We start from the raw sequence: 14997 nt of genomic DNA on the forward strand, positions 1-14997 counted from the left end.
GTGAAATATGAAAATCATAAGTCACAGTTATGTGGGTTTATCAGAAAAAATATCAGCCTCTGATTTGGTAACAACCTTTTTCTTTAATACTGTAAAATTCTTACATGTTATGCAATTAAGAAAGAAAATGAATATATCTTAAGGCCACATTAAGTTGAAGAAACATAAAATTAGCATATAAATGTTTGTGTTCAAACACTGCTGTACTTAAGCTTCTTTCACACATGCTATCCTGTCAAAAGAGCAAACTCTCTTTGCAGAATATGAAGGTGCATAATGTTTTTGTGAGTGTGGATTGCAAGAAGACTGCAAATCCTTTTGAATTTGAGCTCCCTCATCTGAACAACAGAATATGTGGAGTCCCATCATTCACATCACCTGTGATTTCTGGTGAAGCATCAAAGATTGTTTTTTTATTATTATGTTTTTTACTGTGTCATTCGTGTGCACCGTGTGCTAAATTTCTGAGATTCATGATATGCATAAAATAAACAACAACGGGGGACAAGGGATTAATAAGGAGGAAGAAGTGTGCAGTTAGTTAAGTTGAACTATTTACTCTATGGAGTGGCATGTGCCTATCACACTATATGGAATTACAAAAAAAAAACACAAGTATCATGTTTAAAACAGAAAGACTAGAACGGCACTCGATAGAGCGCATAGCTCTGCCAGGCTGAACAGCTTACATTTTCTATCCCACTGATAGGCCAAATCGGGTACCGGACCTGAACTGAAATCGAATTGGCATGTTCTTGTCACCGAACCAACTGATCCACCTTGTTTTGTACGAATCCGTCCACAACGTTTTGAAATATGCTATATATCGTCTTTGGCTCCATCACTCAATAGTGAAGAATCACTTGTAAATTTTTAAAACTCTCATATCTGGATCCGCATTCGGATCTTTACCAGAATCAAATTGATTCGTCCCTGTCACAACTTTCGTCTGAATCTGTCCACAACTTTTTGAGATATCGTGCTATATATCATTTTAAAGTAATACTTCACCATCTCTCAATGGTGAAGTATTACTTAAAAATTATCAGATCCAGTTCCCGGATCTGGATCTTCAGTAAAATTTAATCATTCCCTTCTTGTCACATACCCAACCTCTCCACCAAATTTTGTCCGAATTCATCCATAACTTTTTGAGATATCCTGTTCACAAGCAGACAGACAAACAGGAGTGAAAACATAACCTCCATCCACCTTCGATGGCAGAGGCAACAATAATAAAACACAAAAGTAGATGTTAAAAAGGACAGAGAATAACAGTACACAACAGTAAGAGAAATTAACATTTTAAATGCACACAAAAATGAGGAGGCGACAACAATGATAGAAACATTTATAGATGTATGAGAGAGCAAATCATCTGATAATGATGTGACATCCTTGTGTAGCATAACCTTTATGTAACTTGTGCTGACAGACAGGGACTAACTATGCAACAAATGTGGAGAGACTTTATTTGTAAGGTGTGTGACAGCGCAGACTGGCCGTCGTAACTGGAGGGAGAATTAAAAAAAAGACCTCCCAAGGATGATTTTTCTGCAATTTTGTTTGCTCCACTTGCATCAATAATGTGCAGATTTCCTCCAATGGTGAAAGATTCCAATAACATGAAGCCTTAATGTAACAATGTTAATTTATCATGTACAATGCACCATACTTATGTGAGTGTAAAAGATACTTAAGTTGCAATGTGTTAGGCGTACTTGATGGAGGTGGTGCTTAATACTGATGCATCAAAGCAAGACCCACACTGGGAGCTGCAGGATAAGGTGGACGTGGAAGTGGAGGCCCAAGCCCGATGTTCTTGTTGTGTACAGTTGTGGCCGACACAATCTGTGCTGACGACATCGCAGCCATGCTCTGAAGAGCTTTGTCCTTCGCCGTCTGGTCCTGCATCACATGTTACAATGGTAGGCACCCGCACATCCGCTTGAGGTGCTGCAGTTGCCTTAGCCTCATTTGGCAATAATGCAGAGTGTAGATAGTGTTGGGTATGACAACTGGGCTTAAAGGAAGCGTAAAGGAACTCATGCCTCACTAGAAGAAAGAAACTACCCTCATTTAAAAACAAATTTCATCATGGCATGTCATTTTCAAGTACGCTTTGTTGTTCCAACAGTTTTTGTGATCTTGGTGACAAGAAATGATTTCGAAATACATTTTGAGTGGTAAGTACTGTGGAAACATTAATTTAACTATAAGAATCAAAATCTACTTCCCTTTTTATAAAAAAAATCGCTTCTTTGTGGTTGTAATACATTTGCTATTGGATATTAATTTTCCCCATAATGTGTTTCATGGCATGCCATGAAACACATCACTTGACTCTTTCAACAGCAATAACTTTGGTTCTTTATAACGATTGTCAGCAACACGTTCATCTTAATTTGCTCTGTCTAATAATGCCTTTATGGATGTTAAAATGGGCATCCTGTCTGCCGGCATTAGTTGGTGGACGTTAAAGATCCCACGGTGTCCTCCGCAAATAGTAGGCGAGCTAAAGCTGGCACACAGGCCGAAATGGCAATGGCACACTGGCAATGGCAAACTATCCAGTATAATTATTGGCAAGAAACTGCTTGAGCAGCATTAATGCTCTGTAAAGAGTATGGTACATCTAAATCAAAATAATGCCTTTACAGATTAATTTCTGACATTTGTGTGGGTGCCTAACAATAATATGAGTAATATCAACAAAGAACTTTGATGCAGGAAGAGGCTATTAGGCCCATAAAACCTGTATTATTACCAACCTATGATTGTTCATCCATCCTCTCTCCTTTTTAAATGCTGAGCGTTAAGCAAGGAAGTAGCACGTACCATTTTTATGTCTTTGGTATAACTCAGCCAGGTTTCAAACCACCGGCCTCCCAGACTCAAGAGTGGACACTCTAATCATTACGCCACCGAGGCTGATTCAAAAAATGGTGTGCATTCAACCTTGCTCATATAACCACTGGTAGAGAACAATGAATAGTATTTTCAAAAGCAAAGTAGCATGCTGGAACAACATCCTCTGGAACTGCAATATCACCTTTAGGACTAGAACATTGTCAAGGTTTTGTCGAGAAGGTTGTGCAATGCGCTATGGGTGGATTGGCAGTGTTGTTCCCACTTATATTGCTCAGAATTAATCATGATGGCTCTTGTTTTGTCAAACCTTTTTGTTTGCATTGTTCCTCATCTTCTTCATTTTCTTTTGACATGAACACAAACTCACAAGGAATTAAATTTAAACCAGGCCAATGAGAAAACAGTCTGTTTATAAGTGTTGTGAATACTTTTACGTGTTATTTTTGGTAATTTTTTTCAGTGATAATGAAAAGCCAAATCCTGTTTTATGCACAAAACTACTCATTTGACTGATTGGCAAACTCAAAAAGGATGCAACAAACTGTAAACTGTACTTATAACAAAATGAAAATGCAGGTAAAACATAATCATAAGCATGGTTTACATTGCACAAGTTTTCCTAATATAGAGTCTTGTTAAGAAGAATGGTCAGGAGGACTTTCTCAAAAGCAATAGAAGAAAAAAAGCAGCAATAAATAAATATATATAAGGATTTCAAAAATATTTGCAATTATTCCAATGAAATTCATCTCAAAGACCATTCTTCTCAATGAAACTCTATAGTATTTAAATTTCAATTGAAATCATGCATTTGTTGTGTACATAAATATGTAAATAAACTCTTCAAACAGCTCAAAGAAAGTGTAAGTTTGGTTAATACAACCCCTGTTAAAAACTGAAGATTAGTAAAAGTGGGATGCATGACATATAAAGAAGGAAATGAAAATAAGAGAGCAAGAAATATCTCCAGTGAGTATTGCCATTGACTACCACCCAAAAGAGGCATTGTGAAAGTCACATGGATATTGACAAATTCACATTAGCAAGAGTCTTTCACAGCGCTGTTTCTTTTGAGAAATTCCTTTTTAATACAAAAAGGCCGAAATCCAAACATTAGGACAAAGCCTAGAAACATGCACATAACCAATGTCGGCAACATGTAGTAAGCAGCAAAGTCGGAAAGCCCCCTTTTTAATTTCCACATCATTCAAGCATGCACTACAATTTGATAGATTATGTGAAAGCTTTAATAATCATTTATTTTCAAAAATACAATTTAAGGTAAAATTTATTTTTTTCAACTAAAATTATATTTTGTTTTGAAACTCCAGCTAAAACACCCACTCCAAATGAAGCAGACAGCACCGTTTGACTCATTATGTGTTTGCACACCAACTGCAGATTTACGAGGTATTATAAAGAACAGAAGAATGATGAAAAAAAGAATAAAAATAAAAGAGAAAGAAGGAACATTAATGTACAATGAGGAGAGAAAGGATTAAGAAAGAGCAAAACAATAAGAGGAAGAAAACAAAAGGAGAGAAGAGTCGAGTGAGGGCAGGATAATGCAACAGAAGCTGATATTTAAGCCAGCAGCAGGGAAAAAAAAAAAAGAATCTGAAGGGTTAAGCTGGTTGGAGGTCATGCACACAATGCAAGAAGCAGCCCTTGCAATGCTATGCCATGCAAGTAAGCTGTCCCCCAAATCCCCATTGCCTCTGTTGCAACATGCAGCTTCAGGATTTGAAACCCCAAGCAAGGCTTTGTGTAGCTTTTAGCATCCCATGCTATGTGGTTGGCACTTACCATGTTCATGGCCTGCATGGGTTTATACCATACGGGAAGACAGAGGAAGGAAAAGAAAACGTTCTCAATGACTGAGGAAAGGAAATAAAACACTAGTTCTACAATTTCTTGGAAACACCAAATACATCAGCACAATATCCAATCACAGAACAGACTCCTACAAGAACAAATTTTAAAACGGTTATATTCTGAAGGCCGTCGTGTAACAGAAAAAATTGGTTTCACCTAGAGCTGCATTTTTAGGCACAAGGTTTGTTTTATATTCGATCAAAAGAAAGATCAACTTGGCATAATGTAATGGTGCCCATCCATTACATGAAGGGTGAAACAAGATTTTTCTGTCAAACGGCATTTTCAAAACAGGACAGAATCTCTAGATAGTCTATATGATACAGGAATAGATAAATGCATTTAAGGTCCTATAAGGATGTGAATTTAACTTTTAGCTTTCATTTCTGGATGCTTCTACATTCATCTGCTCTCAGAACCGTTAAGTGATGCTGTTGCACTGCTAGACATACAAATAGGGTTGCCAGACATCTGGTTTTCAACTGGACTGTTCGGTTTTTAAGGGGTTTGGGCAGTGTCCGGTCGGAGTTACCCAACGGACGTCAAATAACCGGTCAGAAGTAATTAACACAATTTGCAATTGTTAACGTTTTCTAGTAAAGCATGTGCATGATTACAATTACTAAATACAAATGTATTGTAAAATATATTGTATATTTGATGCAATCAGAATTTCACAATGTTTGGCATGTTTTTTATCAAGTTAAAACATCATTATTGTGTTGGCTGTGATGCTGCGATGCACCGTGCAAGTCGGTCAATTCAACGTGAATATCGTGATGTCATCACGTGTGTGTACAATGTCCCAGCGTCGCAGAATATACCGTCATGGATGACGTGTGCTCGTGTACATTGTCTCAGTGTCAGAGTACAGTGCAGGGGAGCTTCGGTTAGTGCGTACTAAACTAATTTGCGATTTTTCTCGAAGCTCGAAGTAACGGATAGGTTTTAAAAATTTATTTATCCCTGGGCATACATTTCAGGAAACAAGGAAACACGTTTTAAATGGCAATACATATTAGGGAGTTTTGGTGCCACTTTCGTGGGTGCGGGCACTTGGCAGGGACGTGTAATGGCAGATATAGCACATGATATCCATGATATCCTCCGTTCACATGATATCCTCCGTTAGCTCCAAATCACAAATATTGTTAGGGTTGGTTATTTCGCCTCTCAGAAGTCACATAAATGCAGGATATGGACTTCCTTAAAGTCAAAATTTTCTGGGGACCACTCGATCAGACACCCCTCCACCCCTTTACCACCACCCCAGTTGTCTGGTTATGGCGAATCAGAAATCTGGCAACCCGATATAAATGGTGGGTTCCTATTATGGAAGACCTTTTTTGAAGCTTCTTAAGAAGCTTCTGAATGACGTCATAACTTAAAACATTCAATCAAAAAGCTTCCATTGCATCAACTATATAATTAATAGATTATTCGCTAAAATGACAGTTAACAAGAACAATCCCATTTGAACCACATTGCAATAAGAAAACGTTTAAGGCTTCACCCAATTTGTTTCATTATAAGTCATGTTTTCTTTCAGATGCAAGGTTCACACCAAAAATTCTGTATCATATGTCTCTTGCTGCCAGGACTGTTTTGATCAAGTGAGCAGTATTGTTTCATCTTTCAACCTGAGAAGTTGTGTTTTTGCACATGATAAAACCCTACCTACAGGTCTGTTCTCAGGTCTTTGAACCTGACATACAGATAGTGAACAAAAAAATGGAAACACCAAGGTATGCAGACCATACAATATCCAGTGCCCTCCATAAGTATTGGAAGAGTGGTCAAATTTGTTATTATTGCTATATACTCCAGAAATTTGGATTTGAGATCAAAAGATTAATATGAGGCAAGAGAACAGAATGTCAGATTTTATTTCTTGGTATTTATACATATATGTTTCACCATCGTAGAACAAGAGCACTTTTTATGTTTAGTACCCCCATTTTAGGTAAGCATAAGTATTAGAACAAATGACTGACAGGTGCTTCTTTGTTGCATTGATTGTTCACACATAAAAGAGCTGTGAATGTCTGGTCTTGGTTATAGCCGTTGCTTTTGCCTTGGTAGTCTGCCTTTGGAGTCAGTCAGCATAAACCAACATGAAGACCAGAGAACTGTCTATAAAAGAAAAGCAAGCAATTTGGAAGCTGAAAGATCCAAATAATTCAATTAGAACCATAGCACAAAAATTGCGCATTGCAAATACAACAATTTGGAATCTATCTATAATTCCAGTAATCTCTGTACGTCTGTACGTTTGTACGTCTGTACGTTTGTTTGTCTGTGACCGCTGTTTCTCGACAACCACGGGTCCGATATACTTTTAACTTGCCAGGTATATTGCTGGGGACCCGAGGATGTGCCTTTTCAAGGTTTCATATTAATCGGACAATTACTTACCGAGCTATGTCCAAAAAACGATTCAACCAATCAGAGAGCAGCGAACGATCGCGTGTGCCGAACGTGGAGGACACACTCTGCCTCGGATGGCACATTTGACAGCGTATTCATTTATTTCACGTTTGCAAACTATGTTGGCGTTAAACTATGTTTTAAAACTAATAAAACCGAATTTGCGATTCATTCGCTTTCCTGCGCGTTTGTGCACACGATGGCGATTTCTTTACCAAACTCCGGAAGCCGTTCGCTTTGGACCAAACCATTGCATGTAAATAGAGGGGGGGGATTGTCACCGTACTCGCAAGCCGTTCGCTTTGGACCAAACCATTTCATGTAAATAGAGGGGGGGGATATAATTTTAGATATAGATATAGTACGGGCAATGCCCTAGTATCTTGAAAAAGAAAGAAGCCACTAGTATATTTAGCAATAGATAATGGCCATGTCGGCCAAGGAAAACAACTGCAGTTGATGACAAAAAATAATCAGAGCTGTGAAGAAAAAAACATAAAATAAAAGTCAGTGACATCACCAATAATATCAAGAGTGCAGGGGTGAGCGTATCACAATCTAACATTCACACAAGACTTTAACAGCGGAATTACAAAGGCTACAGCACAAGATGCAAACCTCTCATCAGCACCAAAATAGAAAGGCCAGATTAGAATTTGCCAAGAAGTACAGAGGTGAGCCAGTGAGGTCTGGAATAAAGCTTTATGGACAAATGAGGCCAAGATAAACCTTTACAAAGTTATAGAAAGGTGAAAGTGTGGAGATAGGAAGGGAACTGCATATGATCGATCCAAAGCATACTACCTCGTCTGTGAAACATGTTGGAGGTAGCATCATGGATTGGGCTTGCATGGCTGTCTCAGGAACTGGCTCACTCATCTTTAATGATGATGTAACTAATTATGGCCGCAGCAGAATTCATTCTGAAGTGTATAGAAACATTTTGTCTGCCTCTGTACAAGAAAATGTCCCCAAACTCATTGGGCAGCGCTTCACCATGCAGCAAGACAATGACCCAAAACACACTGACAACGTAACCAAGGAGTTCACCAGGGGGGAAAAAGTGTAAGGTTTTAGACTAGCCAAGTCAATCTCGTGATTTCAATCCAATGGAGCATGCGTTTCACTTGCTGAAGAGGAAACTAAAGTCAGAACCCCCCAAACCAAACAACTGAAAATGATTGGAGTAAAGGCTTGTTAAAGCATCTCAAAGGAAGATACCAAGAGTTTGGTGATGTCAATGAGTCACAGGATCGATGCAGTTATTACATGCAAGGAAATGCAACCAAATACTATTATACTACTTTAACTTACTTTAAGTTAATCTGTTCAAATACTTATGCTTACCTAAAATGGGGGACTGAACATAAAAAGTGCTATTGTTCTACAATGGTAAAATATATGTGCATAGTTATACCAAGAAATAAAAGATGACCTTCTGTGCTCTTGCCTCATATTCATCTTTCAATCTGAAATCCAAATTTCTTGAGTATATAGCAATAGTAACAAATTTGACTGCACTGTTCCAATACTTATGGAGGGCATTGTATATGCAAAGTATGAGGCCACAACATGTATGTGACTGGCGTGTGAAGGATGCAAATCTCTTCCTGGCAGTCCTATTGTCATATATAATAAGCGGGCTTTGGCTCAAGTCCAGTATTAAGAGCCATCCAGCATGGTCACAATAAATTTCAGTGACTTCTAACAGGGTGTAATTGTTGGTGCGCGTTTGGCATGCGCTTCAGTGACAAAGGCTGCGGAAATTGCTAACGTGTCATGAGGAACTGTCTCGAAGGTGATATCAGCTTGGGAAAATGAAGGAAAGATGTCATTTTTGATGGAAAACAGTGGCGGAACAGCATACTCAACAAGTGTGATGCACGGGCATAAGTCTGGACTGCGTGGCGAAACAGGAAAGCAATGGCAGACAAACTGTGTGCAGAGTTCAACATGGGTAGTGATCATCCTGTATCATCAAGAATGGGCACAAGTGAACTTCACAGGGTGGGTTACCATAGCGGGATTCCTATGCACAAACTGCTCATAGCACCTGGCAATGCCCGTTTGTGGATCCAGCGGTGCAAGGAGCATAGACGATGGACTGCTGAGCAATGGAGGAATGCGATATGGTCTGATGAGTCATCCTTCACTGTTTTCTCGATGAATGGACATGTGCATGTGTGGCGACAGCCCAGGGAGCTCTACAGCCCCGAGTGAATGGTTCCAACAGCAAAAGGTTCTGGCAGTTCCATAATGGTGTGGGCACGTTTTCCGGGCATGGCCTGGGTCCAATCGTTCAAGGCAGGGTAGGTGCAGCGCTAACATTACCTCCCTCAGTGATCATCTGCATCCCATGATGTACACTACAGGGGAAAAGTTTTAGAACACCTCAATTTTTCCAGTTTTTATTGAAATTTACGCAGTTTAATGTCTCACTGTACTCTGAAATTAAGCATAGAACAAATAAATAATTGGAAATAAAAAAGAAATCACAGAATCATTTTGTTTAACAAAATTTAACTTAAATTTTTAACTCAGCAAAGTAGCCAACTTTTGCAGATACAACCACCGAACATACTCGTGGCATTCTTTCTACAATGGAAACCAATTATTGTTTGGGAAGTTCTTCCCAACACTTGCAGAAGTTCCCACAAATGCGTTGCACTTGTAGGTTGCTTTGCTTTCACCCTTCTGTCCAGTTCATCCCAAACCAGCTCGATGGGGTTTAAGTCTGGAGACTGTGCTGGCCATTCCATGATTTGAAGCCTACCGTCTTGTTCTTTTCCTCAAAGGTAGATTTGACATAGCCTGGAGGTGTGTTTAGGGTCATTATCTTGCTGTAGATGTAGAATGAACCCCTGACCAACTCGGCATATACCAGAGGGTATTGCATGGTGCTGCAAAATGCTGTGGTAGCCCTTTTGGTTCAGGGTGCCAGTCACTCTGTGCAAGTCACCGACTCTGGATCCAGCAAAAGAACCCCAGACCATCACGCTTCCTCCTCCATGTTTGACAGTTGGTGTCACACACTGAGGAACCATCCTTTCGTCTACTTGACGGCGTACAAAAACCCTATGTGATGAACCAAAGATTTCAAATTTAGAAATTTGAAATTCAACCAAAGAACCAAAGAACCATTTGGATTCATAAGACCTTCTTCCAGTCTTCAGTAGTCCACTGACGGTGCTTCATGGCCCAGGCAAGCCTCTTATTCTTATTTTGCCATCTTAGCAATGGCTTTCTTACTGCCACTCGACCTGTCAAACCTGCAGCTCGAAGTCTTCTCTTCACAGTTGAAACTGAGACTTGCTTGCTTTGACCAGTGTTAAGCTGTGCTTGAAGCGGTTGTCCTGTGAGCCGCCTATCACGCAAGCTGTTGACTCTCAGAAACTTGTCTTCTGATTCTGTTGTGGCTTTGGGTCTGCCAGACATCTTCCTGTCAGAGTTTCCTCCAGTTTCCAAGTGCCTTTTGATGGTGTAGGAAACTGTACTCACTGACACCTTGGCTTTCTTTGCAATTTCTCGAAAGGAAAGACCTACACTTTTAACAGTTCTAATAGTCTGTCTGTCTTCCTTTGTTAATTGCCTTTTTCTCGCCATCCTGAAAGCAATATACTACTTCCTGCAGTGCAATATTGTCCAAATAATGCTTCAGAGGGTGTAATAACAGTCTGTTCCAATACTGCTTTTATACAGACAGGGGGTTTGTAATCAAGTAATCAGCAGAGGTTGGGACACCTGTAGGAATTGTTTGCATCAACTTTCAAGGCTTAATTTACTTACATTGCTGCAGAACAGCTGTAAGTTGTTAACCCATTACTTGTTCCCTGAAGAAGGCCTTTTTTTTTTTTTTACAATATAACTGTGCAATTTACATTATTTTCCCGTTTTTGCTAACCTAAACTTTTTCTTTTTTTTTACCTCGAGCAGTTTAATGCTTACCTTTGTACCATTTCAGGTCATTCACTGGACCTGAATTGCTTAAATTTCAATAAAAACTGGAAAAATTGAGGTGTTCTAAAACTTTTGACCGGTAGTGTAGCATTTCTTCCCCTTCTAGGTAGGAGGGGTGTCTTTTAGGACGACAATGCTCCGATTCACAGGGTTTCATCAGGTGGTTTGAGGAGCAAAAGGACGAAGTTACCCACCTTGCATGGCCCTCCCAATGGCAGGACCTAAATCCCCCACAGCATTTGTTTGGAGAAACACTTAAGACAAGAGTTTCTGCCTCCATCAAACCGACGTGAATTGGAGGACTTGAGTGTGGAAGAATGATGCCACATTCATGCCGGGCAGTTCCTTAAAAGGAATAAAAGTTTATTTGTGCAGTCAGCCTGGATTTTGGAAATGTAACCAGGAGAAGGTTGATGGAGGAACGTATGCATCCTGGAGTATAAAGGTAGGGTCTGAGAGCTGTGAGAACGGGGAAGCAGTATTGGAGAAGTAATTCTCAATACAGTCATAAAATTCTCAAGAAGTCATAAAAAAAAAAAACAGAGAGACCACCGACATGCCTGTGATGTGAAAGCAACAAATCTTGTACTTTAATCTCATCATGGGATATTACAACAATTATGAGAGCTTTACATGATCAAAGAGAGACAGATGTGATGCTGGCATGGCTGCCCATACAGAAGAGCAGTACTCCTTTTAGCAACTGGATGTTCGACTGGATGTTCGATTGGATGTTCTGGATGTTCGACTTTTAAGGGTTTTGGGCACTCAGAGTAGCTCTGACTTGCCAAAGAAAGACTTGGATCAACAGAGAATGCCCAGTCTGTCTGTGGCTAGCTTTAAAAGCCAGCTTTACTGTCATCAACCCAGGAAAGGTTATAGATGATGGCGAGGCCTAGGATTTCAAGAGACTGAACTTCTTCCAGTGGATGACCAATTAAATAGATAGGTGGGTTCATTTGATGATACTTCTGGAGCGAGAGGATGAAAGTGATATTTTTCAGGATTGAAGGGCATGTACCATTTATCAGACGAGTCTAATTATTTCCAGATCAGCAGAGAGACAGAGAGAGACAACTGTTGTCTGCTAGCCCAGGAATGGGGGTACTGTATGGCACAAGATAGTCATCTGCAAAAAGGATGAGGGTTTTTCAGAGCATCAGAGGTCATTTATATTATACTAGTATAAAAGTCAGTCAAAAATGATGGGTTGGAGTTATTTTATTCAAAATCCAAGGAGATGTGTTTCGTAGCAAGAAAAAGCATCTTACTATAATTCACCAAATGTCTGTCCGTCTGTTCGAAGGCACCGCAAAAACGGCTCAACCGATCGAAACGATATTTTGTGTGGGTAATCCTGGGATCTCCAGGAGTAAAATATGCTATTTAGTTTTTCCAATTTCAGATTTAGTCTCCACAATTCTCAGGTTTGGACTCCCGCATAACATTCACGTTCGCATAACGTCCATTGTGACGATGTTCTCATTGTGACGATGTATGTGTTCACGGTAGTGTTTGACGTGACGGTGTAAACGTAATTTCGTATTGTTTTTCGTTTCGTAATCCTGTAATGAACGTTTAATGTACGTTTAATGTTTAATGAACGTTTAATGCCCTTCGATGTCCGGGGCCGCACGCGCGCCACACTAGACGGGCCAGCGTGTACCTTGCCCTTTGCCGTCAGGCTCGGGTAAACCGCTGAGCCCCATCCGTGATGGGGACTGGGGCTTGACACAGTGTCCTTCATTAAAAGTATAATAAACGCTGTCTCCATCGATCTTGCCAAGGCCGTAACAGCCGTAACGTTTAATCTCTACATGAGAAAATTCCACATCCCGTAGCTATTTGGGCGGTGAATATGCTAACAGATCGCTGTCTCCATCGATCTTGCCAAGGCCGTAACAGCTATCGGCTCAAAATCCTTTTAACTGTTGATTTGGTACAGTTACACGTATCGGGAATTTGGTACACGTATCGGGAGTACATACGACATAGCGTTTGTGAACACTATTATCGATCACGATTCACGATCACGATCATCACGATCATAGTGTATCGATCACGATTTGAAACACAATGGAATAATATTTACCGATATGAACAGTGATGTGGCTTTTATTGAAATTCTAAAGATACTGTTTAGATTTTGATGATTTGCGTGTGATATGATTTGATGGATGTTTATATGAATCATTTAAAATAAAATAAACCTTCAATTTCTGATACTTTGCCTTTTAATTTGGGCCTCCCAATTGAAGCCTCGCCCATAGGGCGGGCACCGTTGCTAGTTGTTTTAAAGCACAGGTACAAATGTCAGCCTATTTTCTTTATCTTCTGGGATGTTTCGTTTCGACGGTACAACCTCATGAGAATGCCAAAGTCAGAAGCCTTGGCCAAGCGTCAGGTGTGCTTATATCTTCTTTATTTATGAGACATCCTACAGACATAAATGAACACTCATTTCACTCTGTGCGCGTTGCACATCATGTGCATTGAACTTCACATCCCTTCGTCTTGTATTTATTGTTATTTATTTTTAATTACTTCTCCACACCACCCTTGAGGCTCGGATTGGAATCTACAATTCCAATAGGAGACGTAATTACTCTTCTTTTGGTTCTTCAATGTCCTTGGGGTCTTTTGAGGCCTCAGGGTCTTTTGGATCCTCAGGGTACTTTGGGTCCTTGTGCTATTTTGGGCCTTCTGTGTCTTTTGGGTTATTGGGGTCCTCAGGGTATTTTGTGTATTTTGGGTCCTTGGGGTCCTTGGGGTATTTTGGATCCTCAGGGTCTTATGGCTATTTTGGGTCCTCTGGGTATTTTGGGTCCTTTGGGTCATCTGGGTCTTTTGAGTGCTCTGGGTTTTTTGGGTCTTCAGGATCTTTAAGGGTTTTGAGGGTATTTTGGGTCTCCTGGGTATTTTGGGCATTTAAGGGTCTTTTGGGTCTTAAAAGTCTTCAGTAGATGGGAGAAGCGAAGAAAAAAAAGAGTTCATTTGTGCAGTCAGCCTGGATTTTGGAAATTTCCTTTGGGTCTTTTGGGTCGTCAAGGTCTTTTGACTGTAGTGAACACAGTCGTGTTAAAAGAATGGTCTTTAAGACCGAACTCAAATCGACCTTATGAAGGAGGACAGACATCTGTACAAACACACACTGTGTTTTGCATGGTATATATTGACTAGCGAGGTAGCAGTGCTGCACATGGGTTGGATTTGTAGCAACATTGCTTCTGTTTTTGGCCTCAGTAGTCCAGTTGCCACCTATGATAAACCCTATGTGAACCCGGAAATTGTTGGTACTATGTTTTTTTGGTGGATTTGTAAAGGTTAGAGGGTATATATGACAGAACCACCTCTTGCCGCTGTAGCAACTTTGGGGAACTTCCGTAATTTGCATAAATCCAAGATGGCTGATTTTCTACCTTGGTTCAAATAGAAAATCAGCAATAACTTTTGATAGAATCAAGCTACAAGGATGATTTTGGTACCTACATATAGGTTTTCACACATGGCGGATGCAATGAAAGTGTCAAAAAAGTTTTTGATGTTGCTAGACAAACATAATCCAAGACGGCCGCTGTTTTGATTTGGCGAAATAGCTAATCGGCCATAACTTTTGATAGAATCATGCTAGAAGGTTGATTTTGGTATCTACCCATAGCTTTTCCCATATGGCAGAGGCAATGGAAGGCTCAAATTATGGTTTTCATGTTGCTAGGAAACAATAATCCAAGATGGCCACTGGTTTTATATGGTGAAGTAACTATTCGGCTATAACTTCTGATAACATTCTGATAACTTCCTTAACCCAATAAATCATGTTCTGTTTCACGTTTTATGTGAACAACATTCTGATAACTTCCTTAACAG

The 14997-nt window shown here is 39.8% G+C and overlaps 1 protein-coding gene across 1 annotated transcript in view; it reads right to left on the minus strand.

Moving 5' to 3' along the window:
• The window catches only part of LOC137427679 (transcriptional enhancer factor TEF-1), a gene marked incomplete in the record, with an annotated part of 364907 nt that overhangs the window by 142209 nt on the left and 207701 nt on the right, over positions 1-14997 (minus strand). The window contains 2 exon segments of the mRNA XM_078784851.1: positions 1768-1908; positions 4678-4689. Coding sequence (XP_078640977.1) covers positions 1768-1908; positions 4678-4689 — 153 coding nt within the window.

Source organism: Myxine glutinosa, chromosome 1 (genome assembly GCF_964187855.1).
Source record: "Myxine glutinosa chromosome 1, kmMyxGlut1.1, whole genome shotgun sequence".
NCBI lineage: Eukaryota > Metazoa > Chordata > Myxini > Myxiniformes > Myxinidae > Myxine > Myxine glutinosa.